The sequence below is a fragment of the Dendropsophus ebraccatus genome, chromosome 1 (genome assembly GCF_027789765.1).
Source record: "Dendropsophus ebraccatus isolate aDenEbr1 chromosome 1, aDenEbr1.pat, whole genome shotgun sequence".
Taxonomy (NCBI): Eukaryota; Metazoa; Chordata; class Amphibia; order Anura; family Hylidae; genus Dendropsophus; species Dendropsophus ebraccatus.
This window is the reverse complement of record NC_091454.1, coordinates 229,179,783-229,192,184: the sequence shown is the minus strand read 5'-3', so window position 1 is coordinate 229,192,184 and position 12,402 is coordinate 229,179,783. Positions and strand designations below refer to the sequence as shown.

General features: G+C 54.6%; 1 protein-coding gene across 3 annotated transcripts in view; it reads left to right on the top strand.

The window, feature by feature from the left end:
* The window catches only part of CAMTA2 (calmodulin binding transcription activator 2), an 85,941-nt gene that overhangs the window by 54,310 nt on the left and 19,229 nt on the right, over positions 1–12,402 (top strand). For all 3 annotated transcript variants that reach the window (XM_069949778.1, XM_069949774.1, XM_069949785.1), the window contains exons 12-16: positions 2,212–2,339; positions 7,073–7,254; positions 7,343–7,421; positions 7,513–7,792; positions 7,869–8,149. In XM_069949778.1, coding sequence (XP_069805879.1) covers positions 2,212–2,339; positions 7,073–7,254; positions 7,343–7,421; positions 7,513–7,792; positions 7,869–8,149 — 950 coding nt within the window. The remainder of the gene's footprint in view (positions 1–2,211; positions 2,340–7,072; positions 7,255–7,342; positions 7,422–7,512; positions 7,793–7,868; positions 8,150–12,402) is intronic.

Below are 12,402 nucleotides of genomic sequence, written 5' to 3'. Positions count from 1 at the left end.
TGCCCTGTCTTTTAAACGACATATTCAGGCCCTGACCACCTCCTGCCGCCTTCACCTCAAAAACATTTCCAGAATCCGCTCTTTTCTCACCCCTGACTGCTGGTCCATGCTCTCATTATCTCCCGCTTGGACTACTGTAACATCCTCCTCTCTGGCCTCCATCTAACACCCTTGCTCCCCTCCAGTCTATCCTTAACTCTGCTGCCCGACTAATCCACCTTTCCCCTCACTTCGCCTCTGCCTCCCCTTCTGCCAATCCCTTCACTGGCTCCCCATTGCCCAACATATTCACTTTAAATTGCTGACCATGACGTACACGGCCGTCCACAACCTGTCCCCTCCGTACATCTCTGACCTGATATCCCGCTACCGTCCCTCACGCAACCTTCCATCCTCCAGTGACCTCCGTTTGCGCTCCCCCCTTGTTCGTACCTCGCACAACCGACTCCAAGACTTTGCCCGAGCCTCCCCCATACTCTGGAACTCATTGCCCCGACACATCCGTCTCTCATCCACCATCAAGTCCTTCAAAAGTAACCTGAAAACCCATCTCTTCACACTAGGCTACAACCCACAATAACTCTGCATCACACTGACTGGCTGCACTTTACCTCCTGTTTCTCTCCCAGTACCTTATAGATTGTGAGCCCTCGCGGGCAGGGTCCTCTTCCCCATGTGTTTTGATCTTGTAATGTTCTTGTTTGTTACCCTTGTCGCCTGTATAGTGCTCTGGAATTAAGTGCGCCTTATAAATAAATAATAATAATAAAATAGATGGTGTAGTGTGGCTGTTGGGTCCCCGGCCGCTCTCTCTTTTGTCGGTCATGGCGTCCAGGTTCGGGGCTGACCTCCGGCTCCCGTTGCTTATTGTGAGTGGGATTTTCCTTCCCTGTAATGACCCGGGGGGGGGGGGGGTCGGCTATTTTAGTAGGGTGAGGAGGATTATAGGAGGAGGAGGCTGACGCTGCTCATCACAGGACGGCAGGAAACCTTAGTGTCAGGGTGATTCCCAGCAGCCAACAACCTCACAGGGGGATCCCGGGGGCTGCACAGGAGGATGCTGGGAGGGCTCCTACCACTGTGTGCATGACATGAAGGTATGGGAGGGGGGACTGTGGGTGGGTGGGCAGAAAGTGGCACAGTGTGGGCTGGTGTAGGTGGTGGGTGGCACAATATGGGCTGGTGTAGGTGGTGGGTGGCACGGGCTGGTGTAGGTGGTGGGTGGCACAGTGTGGGCTGGTATAGGCAGTGGGTGGCACAATATGGGCTGGTGTAGGTGGTGGGTGGCACGGGCTGGTGTAGGTGGTGGGTTTCACGGGCTGGTGTAGGTGATGGGTGGCATGTGCTGGTGTAGGTGGTGGGTGGCACAGGCTGGAGTAGGTGGTGGGTGGCATGTGTAGGTGGTGGGTGGCACAGGCTGGTGTAGGTGGTGGGTGGCACAGGCTGGTGTAGGTGGTGGGTGGCACAGGCTGGTGTAGGTGGTGGGTGGCACTGTCTGGTGTAGGTGGTGGGTGGCATGTGCTGGTGTAGGTGGTGGGTGGCACAGGCTGGTGTAGGTGGTGGGTGGCACAGTCTGGTGTAGGTGGTGGGTGGCATGTGCTGGTGTAGGTGGTGGGTGGCACAGGCTGGTGTAGGTGGTGGGTGGCATGTGCTGGTGTAGGTGGCGGGTGGCATGTGCTGGTGTAGGTGGTGGGTGGCACAGTCTGGTGTAGGTGGTGGGTGGCACAGGCTGGTGTAGGTGGTGGGTGGCATGTGCTTGTGTAGGTGGTGGGTGGCACAGGCTGGTGTAGGTGGTGGGTGGCACAGTCTGGTGTAGGTTGGTGGGTGGCACGTGCTGGTGTAGGTGGTGGGTGGCACAGGCTGGTGTAGGTGGTGGGTGGCACAGTCTGGTGTAGGTTGGTGGGTGGCACGTGCTGGTGTAGGTGGTGGGTGGCACAGGCTGGTGTAGGTGGTGGGTGGCACAGTCTGGTGTAGGTTGGTGGGTGGCACGTGCTGGTGTAGGTGGTGGGTGGCACAGGCTGGTGTAGGTGGTGGATGGCATGTGCTGATGTAGGTGGTGGGTGGCACAGTCTGGTGTAGGTGGTGGTTGGCACAAGCTGGTGTAGGTGGTGGGTGGCACTGGCTGGTGTAGGTGGTGGGTGGCACTGGCTGGTGTAGGTGGTGCACAGTGTGGCACTATTCTTATTACTGATCGGCCTCTTCCCTCTGCAGACAATCAGTTCAGGATGTCCATCCTGGAGCGTCTGGAGCAGATGGAGAGACGGATGGCGGATATGAGCTCCGGGCAGCACCAGCCCCTGGCAGGACCACAGGGCGCCCCCCGTGGAGGAGACACTCAGGTCAGTGCTCCCTGTACATCCATAGCATTCCTTCCTGGCTGCAGGACTTAACCCGAAATCACAGATATTCTGTATACACTCTACCTGTGTGTATATACTCCACCTGTATGTGTATACTGTGTGTGTATATATTACACCTGTATGTGTATACTGTGTGTGTATATACTCCACCTGTATGTGTATACTGTGTGTATATATTACACCTGTATGTGTATACTGTGTGTGTATATACTCCACCTGTATGTGTATACTGTGTATATACTCCACCTGTATGTGTATACTTGTCTGTATATATTCTCCACCTGTGTGTATACCTGTCTTTTTATATACGCCACCTTTGTGTATACCTGTCTGTGTGTATACTCCACCTGTGTGTATATATTACACCTGTGTGTATATACTCTACCTGTATGTATACCTGTCTGTATATACGCCACCTGTGTGTATAACTGTCTGTATATAGTGCACCTGTGTGTACACCTGTCTGTGTATATACTCCACCTGTGTGTACACCTGTCTGTGTATATACTCCACCTGTGTGTACACCTGTCTGTGTATATACTCCACCTGTGTGTACACCTGTCTGTGTATATACTCCACCTGTGTGTACACCTGTCTGTGTATATACTCCACCTGTGTGTACACCTGTCTGTGTATATACTCCACCTGTGTGTACACCTGTCTGTGTATATACTCCACCATGGGGGGAGATTTATCAGACATGTGTAAAGTGACACTGGCTCAGTTGCCCCTAGCAACCAATCAGATTCCACCTTTCATTCCTCACAGACTCTTTGGAAAATGAAAGGTGGAATCTGATTGGTTGCTAGGGGCAACTGAGCCAGTGTCACTTTCCACCATGTTTGATAAATCTCCCCTGTGACGTGTCTATACCTGTCTGTGTATATATTCCACCTGTGTGTATATACTCCACCTGTGTGTATACCTATGTATCCCTCCTCCTGTGTGTATATACCCATCCCTCCTCCTGTGTGTATATACCCCTCCCTCCTCCTCCTGTGTGTATATACCCCTCCCTCCTCCTGTGTGTATATAACCCTCCCTCCTCCTCCTGTGTGTATATACCCCTCCCACCTACTCCTGAGTGTGTGTATATACCCCTCCCACCTACTCCTGAGTGTGTGTATATACCCCTCCCTCTTCCTCCTGTGTGTATATACCCCTTCCCTCCTCCTGTGTGTATATACCCCTCCCTCTTCCTCCTGTGTGTATATACCTCTCCCTCCTCCTGTGTGTGTATATACCCCTCCCTCCTCCTGTGTTTATATACCCTCCCTCTTCCTCCTGTGTATGTACCCCTCCCTCCTCCTGTGTGTGTGCTCATATACCCCTCCCTCTTCCTCCTGTGTGTATATACCCCTCCTCCCTCCTCCTCCTGTGTGTATATACCCCTCCTCCTCCTGTGTGTATATACCCCTCCTCACTCCTCCTGTGTGTCTATATACCCCTCCCTCCTCCTGTGTGTGTATATACCCCTCCCTCCTCCTCGTGTATATATACCCCTCCCTCCTCCTGTGTGTGTGTGTGCGCATATACCCCTCCCTCTTCCTCCTGTGTGTATATATCCCTCCTCCTCCTGTGTGTATATACCCCTCCTCCCTCCTCCTCCTGTGTGTGTAAATACCCCTCCCTCCTCCTGTGTGTGTATATACCCCTCCCTCCTCCTCTTGTGTGTATATACCCCTCCCTCTTCCTCCTGTGTGTGTATGTACCCCTCCCTCTTCCTCCTGTGTGTATATACCCCTCCCTCTTCCTCCTGTGTGTATATACCCCTCCTCCCTCCTCCTCCTGTGTGTGTATATACCCCTTCTCCTCCTGTGTGTGTAAATACCCCTCCCTCCTCCTGTGTGTGTATATACCCCTCCCTCTTCCTCCTGTGTGTATATACCCCTCCCTCCTCCTCTTGTGTGTATATACCCCTCCCTCTTCCTCCTGTGTGTGTATATACCCCTCCCTCTTCCTCCTGTGTGTATATACCCCTCCTCCCTCCTCCTCCTGTGTGTATATACCCCTCCCTCCTCCTGTGTGTGTATATACCCCTCCCTCCTCCTCTTGTGTGTATATACCCCTCCCTCTTCCTCCTGTGTGTGTATATACCCCTCCCTCTTCCTCCTGTGTGTATATACCCCTCCCTTTTCCTCCTGTGTGTATATACCCCTCCTCCTCCTGTGTGTATATACCCCTTCCTCCTCCTGTGCGTGTATATACCCCTCCCTCCTCCTCCCGTGTGTGTGTATATACCTATCCTTCCTCTTCCTCCTGTGTGTATATACCCCTCCCTGCTCCTACTGTGTGTGTATATATATACTCTGTCCCCGATGCGGCAGGAATGTATCGTCTGTCTGGTTTTCCATTAGACGTCACACAAGATTTACTAAGTGGATTACTCGCTTCTTAAGTTACAGACAATATTTTCCACCACGTCCGTCTGTTCACTGGAGAGTAGAGGGGGATGGGGCGGGGGGCTTTGTGTCCTCAGGAGGGTCCGGGGTCGTCTTCTACTTACAGGGAATCTACTGTTGCACCTCATCCCGAGAAGGTTTTGTCTACTGCTCCTACCACATCGGTCTCTTCCCCGGATAACACTTGATCCTCCGGTTTCTTCCCTGGATAACACTGGATCCTCCTTTTCTGGATAACACTAGATCCTTCAGTCTATTCTCTGGATAACACTAGATCCTCCAGTTTCTTCTCTGGATTACACTATATCCTCCAGTTTCTTCTCTGGATAACACTAGATCCTTCAGTCTCTTCTCTGGATAACACTAGATCCTTCAGTCTCTTCTCGGGATAACACTAGATCCTCCAGTTTCTTCTCTGAATAACACTCGATCCTACGGTCTCTTATCTGGATTACACTAGATCCCCCGGGGTCTTCTCTGTATAACACTAGATCCTACGGTCTCTATATAACACTAGATCCCCCGCTCTTTTCTCTGGATAACACCAAATCCTCCGGTCTCTTCTATGGATAACACTAGATCCTCCCTTCTCTTCTCTGTGATGACACTAGATCCTCCGGTGTCTTCTCTGTATAACACTAGATCCTCCAGTGTCTTCTCCGGATAACACCAGATCCTCCGGTCTCTTCTCTGGATTACACTAGATCCACCGGTCTCTGTATAACACTAGATCCTCCTATCTCTTCTCTGTATAACACTAGATATTCCGGTCTCTGGATAACACTAGATCCTCCGGTCTCTTCTCTGGATTACACTAGATCCTCTGAGAGTCTTCTCTATATAACACTAGATCCTACGGTCTCTGTATAACACTAGATTCACCGGTCTTTTCTCTGGATAACACTAGATCCTCCGGTCTCTTCTATGGATAACACTCGATCCTCAGGTCTCTTTTCTGGATTACACTAGATCCTTCCGTCTCTTCTCTGTATGACAGTAGATCCCCAGGTCGCTTCTCTGTGATAACACTAGATCCTCAGGTATCTTCACTGTATAACACTAGATCCTCTGGTCTCTGGATAACACTAGATCCTCCAGTCTCTTCTCTCTGATAACAATAGATCCTCCGGTCTCTTCTATGGATAACACTCGATCCTAAGGTCTCTTCTCTGGATTACACTTGATCCTCCGGTCTCTGGATAACACTAGATCTTCCGATCTCTTCTCTGGATTACACTAGATCTTCCGTTTTTTTTCTCTGGATCACATTAGATACTCCGGTCTCTTCTCTGGATAACACTAGATCCTCCGGTCTCTTCTCTGGATAACACTAGATCCTCCGGTCTTTTCTCTGTTTAACACTAGATTTTCCAGTCTCTTCTCTGGATAACACTAGATCCTCAGTTCTCTAGATAACACTAGATCCTCCGGTCTTTTCTCTGGATAACACTAGATTTTCCAGTCTCTTCTCTGGCTAACACTAGATCCTCAGTTCTCTAGATAACACTAGATCCTCCGGTCTTTTCTCTGGATAACACTAGATTCTCCAGTCTCTTCTCTGTATGACAGTAGATCCCCAGGTCGCTTCTCTGTGATAACACTAGATCCTCAGGTATCTTCACTGTATAACACTAGATCCTCTGGTCTCTGGATAACACTAGATCCTCCAGTCTCTTCTCTCTGATAACAATAGATCCTCCGGTCTCTTCTATGGATAACACTCGATCCTAAGGTCTCTTCTCTGGATTACACTTGATCCTCCGGTCTCTGGATAACACTAGATCTTCCGATCTCTTCTCTGGATTACACTAGATCTTCGGTTTTTTTTCTCTGGATCACATTAGATACTCCGGTCTCTTCTCTGGATAACACTAGATCCTCCGGTCTCTTCTCTGGATAACACTAGATCCTCCGGTCTTTTCTCTGGATAACACTAGATTCTCCAGTCTCTTCTCTGGATAACACTAGATCCTCAGTTCTCTAGATAACACTAGATCCTCCGGTCTTTTCTCTGGATAACACTAGATTTTCCAGTCTCTTCTCTGGCTAACACTAGATCCTCAGTTCTCTAGATAACACTAGATCCTCCGGTCTTTTCTCTGGATAACACTAGATTTTCCAGTCTCTTCTCTGGCTAACACTAGATCCTCAGTTCTCTAGATAACATTAGATCCTCCGGTCTCTAGATAACACTAGATCCTCCAGTCTCTTTTCAGGATTACTCTAGATCCTCCAGACACTATATCACTGCACTGTTCTTCGCTCATCCCTTCCAGAATGTGAATGGTTTCTGATCCTTCATTCTTTTAGGTGTCAGGAACCGATACTTTTGAAGCCAGACTGGTTGCGGTGTGTGAGAAGATGATGGCCCAGACCTGCTGGGTGACCTCTGACCTTCTGGCGCATGAGATGAGTTTCCGAGGGATGACTCTGCTTCACCTGGCGGCAGCTCAGGGTTACGCCCGTCTTATTGAGACCCTGATACAGTGGAGGTGAGTGATGGGGCCTGAGGTTCTTCGGTGGTCCGGGGGGCACCTTGGGATGCCATACACGGTGTATAACATGTAGTTTTATCCTCAGGAGCCTCCACTCTCAGAGCTTAGCTGTGGAGCTGGAGGTGGACCCTCTGAATGTCGACCACTTCTCCTGCACCCCCCTGGTGAGTATCTGACCCCCTCTGGTTACTGTGACATCTCCGCTGGCCTCTTCCATATTGTTGTGGTCCTGTACTGCCTCTTTTCTCTCTGTAGATGTGGGCCTGCGCTTTAGGACACACGGAGGCGGCCACGCTTCTCTTCCGCTGGGATTGCAGAGCTCTCTCCATCCCGGACTCTCTGGGTCGCCTTCCCCTTGGCGTGGCCCGATCTCGAGGGCATGTGAAGCTGGCGTCTACCCTGGAGGAGATGCAGAGGCAGGAGATGGCGCTGGGAAACTTTACCGACTTACAGCAGCAGCATGGCTGGCATCCACTCGTTGGGCGTCAGGAGATCAGTCGGGGGCTCTCTCCCCTCTCCACCAGTGCAGATACCGGTAAGGGTGCCTGTCTATAATACAGTCACTGGGGAGGTGGTCTGGGCCGAGACTGACAGAGACTTCCTCTTCCCAGGGCTCAGTAGCCTCCCGTCACCCTCGGAAGCATCGGACGGCTCCGTCTCTGTTACCTCTGCGTATTCCAGCAGTTCGGCCCTCCGCGGATCACCTGACTGCAGCCCAGAAAGCAGCCAGGACACCCCTGTAGAGACCTCTCCCGATTCCAGGGTACTGGGAGCCGCTGCCTGGGAGTTAGAGGACCCTGGAGAACACGTCCCTTATCTGGGCTCCCCCGAAGTAGATGAAACCGATCTCCTCGAGTACCAGGAGGACGCGGAGAACCACGACTACCTACAGGTACTGTGTCCCTCGCTCTTCTAGATCCTGTAGGTACTGTGTCCCCCACTCCTCTAGCTCCTGCAGGTACTGTGTCCTTCGCTCCTCTAGCTCCTGCAGGTACTGTGTCCCTCTCTCCTCTAGCTCCTGCAGGTACTGTGTCCCCCGCTCCTCTAGCTCCTGCAGGTACTGTGTCCCCCGCTCCTCTAGCTCCTGCAGGTACTGTGTCCCCCGCTCCTCTAGCTCCTGCAGGTACTGTGTCCCCCGCTCCTCTAGCTCCTGCAGGTACTGTGTCCCCCGCTCCTCTAGCTCCTGCAGGTACTGTGTCCCCCGCTCCTCTAGCTCCTGCAGGTACTGTGTCCCTCTCTCCTCTAGCTCCTGCAGGTACTGTGTCCCCCGCTCCTCTAGCTCCTGCAGGTACTGTGTCCCCCGCTCCTCTAGCTCCTGCAGGTACTGTGTCCCTCACTCCTCTAACTCCTGCAGGTACTGTGTCCCTCTCTCCTCTAGCTCCTGCAGGTACTGTGTCCCCCGCTCCTCTAGCTCCTGCAGGTATTGTGTCTCTCTCTCCTCTAGCTCCTGCAGGTACTGTGTCCCCCGCTCCTCTAGCTCCTGCAGGTATTGTGTCTCTCTCTCCTCTAGCTCCTGCAGGTACTGTTTCCCCCGCTCCTCTAGCTCCTGCAGGTACTGTGTCCCCCGCTCCTCTAGCTCCTGCAGATACTGTGTCCCCCGCTCCTCTAGCACCTGCAGGTACTGTGTCCCCCGCTCCTCTAGCTCCTGCAGATACTGTGTCCCTCGCTCCTCTAGCTTCTGCAGATACTGTGTCCCCCGCTCCTCTAGCTCCTGCAGGTACTGTGTCCCCCGCTCCTCTAGCTCCTGCAGGTACTGTGTCCCCCGCTCCTCTAGCTCCTGCAGGTACTGTGTCCCCCGCTCCTCTAGCTCCTGCAGGTACTGTGTCCCTTGCTCCTCTAGCTCCTGCAGGTACTGTGTCCCCCGCTCCTCTAGCTCCTGCAGCTACTGTGTCCCCAGCTCCTCTAGCTCCTGCAGGTACTGTGTTCCCCGCTCCTCTAGCTCCTGCAGGTACTGTGTCCCTCTCTCCTCTAGCTCCTGCAGGTACTGTGTCCCTCTCTCCTCTAGCTCCTGCAGGTACTGTGTCCCTCTCTCCTCTAGCTCCTGCAGGTACTGTGTCCCCCGCTCCTCAAGCACCTGCAGGTACTGTGTCCCCCGCTCCTCTAGCTCCTGCAGGTACTGTTTTTCCCAGCTTCTCTAGCTCCTGCAGGTACTGTGTCCCCCGCTCCTCTAGCTCCTGCAGGTACTGTGTCCCCCGCTCCTCTAGCTCCTGCAGGTACTGTGTCCCCCGCTCCTCTAGCACCTGCAGGTACTGTGTCCCCCGCTCCTCTAGCTCCTGCAGGTACTGTGTCCCCCGCTCCTCTAGCTCCTGCAGGTACTGTGTCCATCACTCATCTAGCACCTGCAGGTACTGTGTCCCCCGCTCCTCTAGCTCCTGCAGGTACTGTGTCCATCACTCATCTAGCTCCTGCAGGTACTGTGTCCCCCGCTCCTCTAGCTCCTGCAGGTACTGTGTCCCTCTCTCCTCTAGCTCCTGCAGGTACTGTGTCCCTCTCTCCTCTAGCTCCTGCAGGTACTGTGTCCCTCTCTCCTCTAGCTCCTGCAGGTACTGTGTCCCCCGCTCCTCAAGCACCTGCAGGTACTGTGTCCCCCGCTCCTCTAGCTCCTGCAGGTACTGTTTTTCCCAGCTTCTCTAGCTCCTGCAGGTACTGTGTCCCCCGCTCCTCTAGCTCCTGCAGGTACTGTGTCCCCCGCTCCTCTAGCTCCTGCAGGTACTGTGTCCCCCGCTCCTCTAGCACCTGCAGGTACTGTGTCCCCCGCTCCTCTAGCTCCTGCAGGTACTGTGTCCCCCGCTCCTCTAGCTCCTGCAGGTACTGTGTCCATCACTCATCTAGCACCTGCAGGTACTGTGTCCCCCGCTCCTCTAGCTCCTGCAGGTACTGTGTCCCCCGCTCCTCTAGCTCCTGCAGGTACTGTGTCCCCCGCTCCTCTAGCTCCTGCAGGTACTGTGTCCCCTGCTCCTCTAGCTCCTGCAGGTACTGTGTCCCCCGCCCCTCTCGCTCCTGCAGGTACTGTGTCCCCGCTCCTCTAGCCCCTGCAGGTACTGTGTCCCCCGCTCCTCTAGCTCCTGCAGGTACTGTGTCCCCCGCTCCTCTAGCTCCTGCAGGTACTGTGTCCCTCTCTCCTCTAGCTCCTGCAGGTACTGTGTCCCCCGCTCCTCAAGCACCTGCAGGTACTGTGTCCCCCGCTCCTCTAGCTCCTGCAGGTACTGTGTCCCCCGCTCCTCTAGCTCCTGCAGGTACTGTGTCCCTCGCTCCTGCAGGTACTGTGTCCCCCGCTCCTCTAGCTCCTGCAGGTACTGTGTCCCCCGCTCCTCTTGCTCCTGCAGGTACTGTGTCCCTCTCTCCTCTAGCTTCTGCAGGTACTGTGTCCCCCGCTCCTCTAGCTCCTGCAGGTACTGTGTCCCCCGCTCCTCTAGCTCCTGCAGGTACTGTGTCCCCCGCTCCTCTAGCTCCTGCAGGTACTGTGTCCCCCGCTCCTCTAGCTCCTGCAGGTACTGTGTCCCCGCTCCTCTAGCTCCTGCAGCTACTGTGTCCCCTGCTCTTCTAGCTCCTGCAGGTACTGTGTCCCCGCTCCTCTAGCTCCTGCAGATACTGTGTCCCCGCTCCTCTAGCTCCTGCAGGTACTGTGTCCCCCCTCCTCTAGCTCCTGCAGATACTGTGTCCCCCGCTCCTCTAGCTTCTGCAGGTACTGTGTCCCCCGCTCCTCTAGCTCCTGCAGGTACTGTGTCCCCCGCTCCTCTAGCTCCTGCAGGTACTGTGTCCCCCGCTCCTCTAGCTCCTGCAGGTACTGTGTCCCCCGCTCCTCTAGCTCCTGCAGGTACTGTTTTTCCCAGCTTCTCTAGCTCCTGCAGGTACTGTGTCCCCCGCTCCTCTAGCTCCTGCAGGTACTGTGTCCCCCGCTCCTCTAGCTCCTGCAGGTACTGTGTCCCCCGCTCCTCTAGCACCTGCAGGTACTGTGTCCCCCGCTCCTCTAGCTCCTGCAGGTACTGTGTCCCCCGCTCCTCTAGCTCCTGCAGGTACTGTGTCCATCACTCATCTAGCACCTGCAGGTACTGTGTCCCCCGCTCCTCTAGCTCCTGCAGGTACTGTGTCCATCACTCATCTAGCTCCTGCAGGTACTGTGTCCCCCGCTCCTCTAGCTCCTGCAGGTACTGTGTCCCTCTCTCCTCTAGCTCCTGCAGGTACTGTGTCCCTCTCTCCTCTAGCTCCTGCAGGTACTGTGTCCCTCTCTCCTCTAGCTCCTGCAGGTACTGTGTCCCCCGCTCCTCAAGCACCTGCAGGTACTGTGTCCCCCGCTCCTCTAGCTCCTGCAGGTACTGTTTTTCCCAGCTTCTCTAGCTCCTGCAGGTACTGTGTCCCCCGCTCCTCTAGCTCCTGCAGGTACTGTGTCCCCCGCTCCTCTAGCTCCTGCAGGTACTGTGTCCCCCGCTCCTCTAGCACCTGCAGGTACTGTGTCCCCCGCTCCTCTAGCTCCTGCAGGTACTGTGTCCCCCGCTCCTCTAGCTCCTGCAGGTACTGTGTCCATCACTCATCTAGCACCTGCAGGTACTGTGTCCCCCGCTCCTCTAGCTCCTGCAGGTACTGTGTCCCCCGCTCCTCTAGCTCCTGCAGGTACTGTGTCCCCCGCTCCTCTAGCTCCTGCAGGTACTGTGTCCCCTGCTCCTCTAGCTCCTGCAGGTACTGTGTCCCCCGCTCCTCTAGCTCCTGCAGGTACTGTGTCCCCGCTCCTCTAGCCCCCTGCAGGTACTGTGTCCCCCGCTCCTCTAGCTCCTGCAGGTACTGTGTCCCCCGCTCCTCTAGCTCCTGCAGGTACTGTGTCCCTCTCTCCTCTAGCTCCTGCAGGTACTGTGTCCCCCGCTCCTCAAGCACCTGCAGGTACTGTGTCCCCCGCTCCTCTAGCTCCTGCAGGTACTGTGTCCCCCGCTCCTCTAGCTCCTGCAGGTACTGTGTCCTTCGCTCCTGCAGGTACTGTGTCCCCCGCTCCTCTAGCTCCTGCAGGTACTGTGTCCCCCGCTCCTCTTGCTCCTGCAGGTACTGTGTCCCTCTCTCCTCTAGCTTCTGCAGGTACTGTGTCCCCCGCTCCTCTAGCTTCTGCAGGTACTGTGTCCCCCGCTCCTCTAGCTCCTGCAGGTACTGTGTCCCCCG